The 8,066-nt window shown below is 31.6% G+C and overlaps 1 protein-coding gene across 1 annotated transcript; it reads left to right on the forward strand.

The window, feature by feature from the left end:
* The first annotated feature begins 1,255 nt into the window (after window positions 1–1,255).
* On the forward strand, window positions 1,256–3,145 carry LOC108471713 (probable LRR receptor-like serine/threonine-protein kinase RKF3). The gene has a single exon (XM_017773291.2). The coding sequence runs from the start codon at window positions 1,256–1,258 to the stop codon at window positions 3,053–3,055; it is 1,800 nt and encodes a 599-aa protein (XP_017628780.1). The 3' UTR covers window positions 3,056–3,145.
* Window positions 3,146–8,066: the final 4,921 nt, after the last annotated feature.

Here is an 8,066-nt window from a genome sequence, read left to right on the forward strand (position 1 = left end):
TTCTCCAAGTAAATTGATATTCATTGATATATGGGTTTGAATCATTCCACGATATCAACATAGTCCAAAGATTTGATTTCATAAATTATCAATCTTCTAAATATGCCAAGTTATTTTGTCACAATAACAAAGGAAATGAAAGCTTCCCTTAGCACATTGCAACAACTTTAAATTATCTCAACAATCTCTCCTTCTATAAAAATAAAAATAAAGTTGAATAACCATAACTGTAAAAATCAATAAATAAGAATTTATGGAAGAGAACCAAAGTAGATAAAAATAAAATAATCAACTCTTCTCTCTCTCTCTCAAACATTATTATTACTGTCCAAATTCTTTAAACTTTTAAATTTAATCAAAAGAGAAATGATAATATAAAAGCTGGGATGAAAATATTAAAATGACATTAATTATTAAAAGAGATATAAATGACATGATATCCCAAATTCAACCATCCTTTCTCTTCTCAAATATGTAAAATAAAAGCATACTAAACACTCAAAATCCAAATTTAATTTACTTTCACTTCTTCAGTCCATCTCATAAAAATCAAAACATAAGTCAAAATACAATAGTTAAACATTATAATTTATATAGCAATTATGCAGCCTATCAAATATACAGACATTGAACGATATCAACTTTCAATTTTCTTTTTATAATTTAACTTTGTAAAATTTCCTATATATGAAATAGTCTTGCTTAGTGCCAAAAGTTACCTTTTAAAGTGTAGTCTAATTTTGTCAGGTTGTTTTTTCTTTTTATTAATAAAACCTCTACCTAAACCTCACATGCACGGCTTAGACTTCAATTCTTAGCATATTTTCTTCATCCATTGAATCCATTCGTCCACGGCACCTCAACAAACACAAAATTTCTAACTATACTTATTTGAATTTTTCATTTTTTTTAAAGTATTCGCATTCGATATTTTATAACTATTTATAATATCAATTCATGTTATTCAAATTTTTCATTTTTTGAATATCAATTATATCCAACACATAATCGAAGATAAATAAAAAAGATATCACACTCTAAATATATGAAAAAGATTATAGTGATGTATGTTAAAGATTCTTCTGTCTCCACCGTTTAAAATTGGTTGAAGACTGGTTCCAAGCTCTAAGTTGCCGCCCATTACAAACAGCCAAAACCGGCCAATGGATCTAATAAAAGGTTGATGCTGAAGTTATTGTTTTGATCAATTCCAGCGGAAAGTTAAAGATTGAAGGTTCCTTTTAGTGACATTGCAATGCCTTTATCTCTATTCCCTTTCTTTGCATTAGTAACAATCTTAACCTTTTTGGAGATCGGTATTTCAGCTTCGTATTGCCAAAACCTCTCAAATGAAACCCTTGGTAAAGCCTCTTGTCCTTTGAACTTTGACATCCTTAAGAAGTTGGTAAACAAAGACCCTGCAAGCTCTACCTTTGCTAACTTTTCTTCACAGTGTCAAACCATCCTTGAAGGACTCGATTTGGTCCGGTCCGAGTATCTTCGAACGAACGAGTACTTTGTTCCCCCTCCCACCACCTGTAAGGCATGCTGGGATTCCTATCAACTGCTAATAGGTGAGTTCATAAATGGTTTTGATATCGAAACTTCTTGCGGATATAATGCAGAATGGATTTCTAAACCCTGCATGGATATAAAATCTAGAGCACAATTTGAGAGCCTAATCCCCACTACCGTATTGTACCAATTAAGATATTACTGTACTCAGTCTTTGGATGATAGTTTTACGTGTGAATTATGTACTAGAAAGCTGCTCCAACTTAGGAAAATTTACTTCGATGGCATCGGTAGCACTGCGGGGAACATCTCTGCTTGTTCAGGGTATCTTAGTATGTATGCAGCTGCATTTATCAACAATTTTGGTCCAACTGATAAAGCAACTGCAAAGTGTTTGTTTTCCATAGAACTTAAACCAAAGAAATCGAGCAGTAGCCACCACCGAAGTGCAATTGCTGGTGCCACAGCCGGTTCTCTTGTTGGTCTACTTGGGGCCTTTTCTGCAATTTTAATCCTTCTGATGAGACGACAAAGGAAAAACGTAAAGGAGAGGAGTGATCGTGTTATGGAGAAGAACGATTCGGTTAAAGATGAGACTAGTTTGGTTTTCGGATTCGGATTGTATAGTAGAAGCACCGGTTTAAAGAAGTTCAAAATTAAGGAAATCAAAAGTGCGACAATGAATTTCTCGAGAGAGAACATTATTGGAATGGGAGGATACGGAAATGTTTATAAAGGGGTGTTACCTGATGGATCTGAAGTTGCCATAAAAAGGTTCAAGAATTGCTCACTTGTTGGAGATGCAAACTTTGTACATGAAGTAGAAGTCATTGCAAGTGTAAAACATGTCAATCTTGTTGAATTGAGAGGCTTCTGCACTGCAACAATTCCATTGGAAGGACATCAAAGGATCATCGTCTGTGATTTGATGCATAACGGAAGCCTCTATGATCATCTTTTCGGATCCGAGAAGAAGAGACTTAGCTGGCCTATTCGTCTTAAAATTGCCCTTGGAACTGCCAGAGGTTTAGCTTATTTGCACCATGGACTTCATCCTGCTATCATTCACAGAGATATCAAAGCTAGTAACATACTTTTGGACGAGACATTTCAGCCGAAAGTTGCGGATTTCGGCTTGGCAAAGATCAATTCTGAAGGAACGACACATTTAAGCACAAGGGTAGCTGGAACTCTAGGCTATGTTGCTCCAGAATATGCCTTGTATGGCAAGTTAACTGAGAAAAGCGATGTTTATAGCTTTGGGGTTGTGCTTCTCGAGCTTTTGAGTGGCAAAAAGGCATATGACAACGATGAGGGAAAGATTTTTCGGGTGACAGATTGGGCATGGGAGCTTGTGGAACAAGGTAGGGCATTGGATGTCCTTGAACAAGACATGGCGGAGATTGGATTAGCAGAAGTGATGGAGCAATATGTTTTAATTGCAGTTCTTTGTTCTCATCCCATATTAGATGTTAGGCCAACAATGGACCAAACTGTGAAAATTTTGGAATCTGGTCTTCCAGTTCGTTCCAGTTCCTAGGCTCTGCTTCTTGTATAACTCCTATAATCAATTGTATTTTCATTTTCTTGTAGTAAAAAAAGGGGTTTATTATAGTTTCATTAAAAACAATTTAAGCATTTTCGCCTTTTGAAAATAATTGCATTTTCTTGTAGAAAAAAAGTAATTAATTGATTTTTAAAATATTAAAAATATTTTTTTATAATTTTGATATTTTTTCATAATTTTTAATTTTTAAAAATATTTTTTTATTTTTGAATATTTAAATTTTAAAAATTAATTAATGGTTGACGTGTGATCCACGTGTATACCATGTTAAATTTAACAAATATTAACTTTTTTTATTATATATTTTAGGGTATTTTAACAAATAACCCAAATTTAATAATTAAAATAGGCGAAAAATTAAATAAAGAGTTAAAATGATTTTTTTATAAAATTAAAGTGCTAAATAAATTTATTACACCTCCATAAACTAACTATATCTTAATTAAGAATTAAAAATCATATGAACGCAAACTAAATTCAGAAATAGATTAAATTAAATTTGAGATTGGGATTAAATAATATAAAAAGCTACTAATTAAGTACATCAATGCAGAAAATGCAAACTTTAAAAGGGATTAAACTAAACATAATTCATTTGGTACAAAACCGCATGAATCCAAAGATAGAAACAGTGGGCTGGACGTGGTTTTGTGATGTACTTATTATTATTATTATTTTTCTGTTTTTAGCTTTATGTCGCATTATCAAAAGAATTTCCATTCTTTTTTATCAAATAAATAAATTATGTCATTTCATATGGGTTAGGTATGATATATTATCAAATTTATGTCATTTCTCATCTATTGTTGAAAGCGTAAGAGCTTTGCTTTGGAAAGATTCACACCCGCAAACTTCATATTAATATACTGTATATTTATTTAAGTTTGGATCTAAGTTTAAAATTTTACTTAAATCCATTTATATTTATAAAAGATTAATTCCAATTTATTTTAAGCTTGTTTATATTATTTTTAATTTTTAAAAATATTTATAATATATTATTTTAATATTTAATAATTTTATATATTTTTATTTATTGAAATTTTTATATAGTCATTTTAACATTATTTTAATGCTTATATTAAAGTAGTATTATATATTTTGTATAATTTTTTAATATATTTTAAATTATATAATATATAAATATAATATAATATAAAGTATTATAAACTTAAAAACAGACTAAGCCGGGTTCAAGCGCTTGAATCCAACCCATATTTTAAATAGACCTATTTTTTTATTAAGAATCTATTTTTCAAATATAATATTTTTACGCAAATCCTTTTAAATTTCGAATTTAACATAGCAGGTAGCATATGTTGGAAGGGAAAAACATTTCGTGGCAGCTTGGCTTGCTAAAGGAAGTCTATTACTTGGGCCTTGAGTGTTTACAATTAACTATTGCAGGTGACTGATGTGATTGGGGGTTAGTTACTAATTAATTTGCTTCAGATTATCCCTCCTGTAATTACCGAAATATAAATTTATGTAATATTTTTTATATAAAATTTTTTGGGTGGATTAACAAAAGCGCAAAAAACATTGTTTATGGGTTCCAGTGCTGAGAAGTAGTCGCCCTTCGAGCCAGCAGGTATACCCTGTGTGACGCCATGTGCCATGTTCGCTCCAATCATAGATGAATGGAGCGGAGCGAATTCCGGATGCCTGATTGCAATGGTTCCAGCTTCCAGTGAATTGTTACCTGGCCATTAATCAAACGTGCCTATGTCTGATCAGAGTGATATAACTGTGCATGAGTTATACGTAATGAGTTCAGTTTCCTCAAAGCCTCTCGGATCAGCAGGAGCCGAAGATGGGTTTTGGAAATTTGCATATAGGAAGCAGCAAGATATAGAGGGTTAGGGCAATATCCGATTAATGCAGCTGCGACGCCATGTCTTGCTGATACTCTATCTTGTACTATACTATAAGCATTAAGAATGGTGCTTTCAGAGCAGCGAAGGGACAGTTAGCGGGAGGCTCTTGGGACGCGTTACCTGGAATATGCAATTTCGCTTCTGCCGGTGCAGAGCAGTACTATAGGTTTTGCGGATCCCTGTATGGACTCATTATATTCCAGGACACATGTACACCACCAATAATGGATTTGGCTCCTCGTTGTTAAACAATACTGCATTGGGGTGCTTCGCCAGAGGGTTATTATCCAGCGATGAGTAACAGCTTTATGATCCACATCCATTTCACAATACTTGCTTCAAATAGAGCCAGAGTGTCACTCCGAATGGCCTAGGGTGTTCCGAACCAGATTGCCCTAGATATGGAGCATGTTCGAAAGAGGTGACCAACATCCTCAGGTTGTTCCGAACAGAAGACACAGAAGGGGTTGACAGGTATATGACGTTTAAGCAATTCATGGCGGAGCGGCAGACCATTAAGAAATATAATTAAAATAACTGTTGCTGTAAATTTAGATATAACGAGAATTTAAAGCATGCAATTAATAAACAAAAATATATAACATTTTTCATTTTAATTTTTATATGCATTTACACGTGAATTATTTTAAAGATTAATATTATAATCTTTTACTATAAAAATTTAATTAGCTCATGATTTAATATGGAAATTGAAATAATTTCAAATTTTAAAAGTATAATTACAATATTATATTACGAAAAATCAATTTAATAATTTACAGTTTAATTAATTTTAAATTTACATAAATTAATAAAATTTATATATATAAATTTTATTAATTTTAATATTATTAATTAAGTTTAAATAAAATAATTAAACTACATGTTTAACTAGGATAACTTTATTTGTTAAAAGAAAGGATATTTGTAATAATTTCAAGTTCACATGAGGTTTTTTTATATTATACACATTTTATCATTTATTTTCATATTAAATAAATAAATTTTTATATATAATATATAAATGTAAAATGGTAATATGTCAATAATGGTATTAATAATTTACGAAAATTGAATCAAATTAAAATTTATGTGTCACATTGTACTATTTAAAAGTTAACATGTAATTTTGATATTTATTCCAAGTTCACGCTTAGAATGATTAGTTTTAATGACATGTAATATAGTACCAGGGCCCTTTGTAGCATTGGTTAATATGGATTTAGGTTAAAATGATTAATATTCAAGTTATGAGTTTAAGGACTAAATTATGAAAAGTTAAAATAAGGGGTAATTTCATAATTTTACATAAATATGAATTATGGATTGAATTGAATTGGATACTTAAAATACTTAATTGAATGAAATTATCTATTTAGATCAAGATAAACAACAATCAGATTTAAATCGAGGAAAGACGAAAGCTTCGGATTAGTTTTAAATTCTACTTCTACAACCATAATTATCGAGGTAAGTTCGTATGAATTATAATCGTATTGATGTTAGCTAAATTGATTATTTACTATATTGTGTTAATATAAATGAACTTGAAAATGCTTATGTATCGATGTTTTGAGTAATTAACTGACAATGAATCCTGTTTGAACTTTAAGAATCCTTAGGATACGAATAACATGTCATTAGGGATTTTATGATTCGGGTGCTGGTATTGAATGTCCTGCCGATGATTGAAGTCCTGCATTTGTTGTGAATTCTCTACAGCTTGTGTGAGCAGTATCATGTAGCTAACATTTTGACCCACAGCTCATGTGTGCAGGCCCATTTCAAAGCTCGTGTGAGCACTATTGAAAAGGAAAGGTTATGGTTATATGGAAAGACACACTATGTATGAGCATTCTCGAGTATCCGGTGCAATTCTAGATGGTTCAATGGGTAAGTAAAGAAAATGTCATGGTATGTATACAAATGAAATGGTTCATGATTTTATGAAAATGTTGATGAGTTAAATGATGTATCTTATAAAATCTATTTATAATATAATTGAACTCATATGTATCATGGATAAACTTACTAACTTGTGAGTTTGATGGTGCTTGTATAAGATTTTACTAAGCTTATGGTCTTGGTAATGATATCATGTTTATTCTATAAATTGTGTTAAAGAAATGGTAAGTTATTTTTGAGCTTATACGAGCTTACTAAGCACTAGTTGTTTACATAGTTACTTTCCTTAATTTTATAGATTATTGGAAGCTCGATCGGTTGGAGACTTGTCAAAGATCTATCACACTATCCAGTAATCATTTTGGTAGTTTTGAGTATTTTGTCCAAGGCTATAAATGGCATGTATAGGACCCTTTTATTATGATAGTTCTAAAATGTGTAGTGGTTGATTTGGTATGTATATGCTTTTGAAGTTTATGTTTGGTTTGATAAACTTTGGAGTTATGACAAGTTAGATCATTTTGGCCATTCTTAAATGCTTGTATATAAGATCCTTTTTGGTATGTTTGTGATGGCATGTAAATGGCCATATATGATATCATTTAGTAGATAAATGGACTAGGTTTTGTGCTTTAAGTAGGGTTATATTGATTTGTTTGGTTAATGATGTTTTGATATAAATGTGGTGCCTTTGAATGACATATTGGTTAGATGAAATAGGATGTTTGAAATGGTATGTTTATAAGTTTTTGAATGATGCTTAAGTCTATTAAATGTGTGCACAAATCGGATAGATGGTTAGGTGTGTTTTAGTTTCGAAATGGCTTGTTTTTAAGGTCAAATTATGGATCACATGGCTTAGGACAAGGCTGTCACGCGGCATGGCAACATAACCATGTAAATTGTTCACGACCATGTGTCACAAGTTAAAGAGTTAGACGGTCTGTGACACGTCCATGTGACCCAACTCAGTGAGTTACAAGGGTTGGGACACCACTATGTGTCCCTTTGTTCGATTGTTACACAGCCTAGGCTATGTCACACGACCTAACCACACGGCCGTGTGCCCCTTATTTTTAAATTTTGCAACTTTTTCTCAAATCTTTTGTTTTGTTTCAAATTAGTCCCGGATTGCTTCTAAACTATTTTTAGGGCCTCGAAGGCTCAATTTAGGGACCAAATGCACATGTTTGATAGGTTTT

Source organism: Gossypium arboreum, chromosome 11, assembly GCF_025698485.1.
Source record: "Gossypium arboreum isolate Shixiya-1 chromosome 11, ASM2569848v2, whole genome shotgun sequence".
Lineage (NCBI taxonomy): Eukaryota > Viridiplantae > Streptophyta > Magnoliopsida > Malvales > Malvaceae > Gossypium > Gossypium arboreum.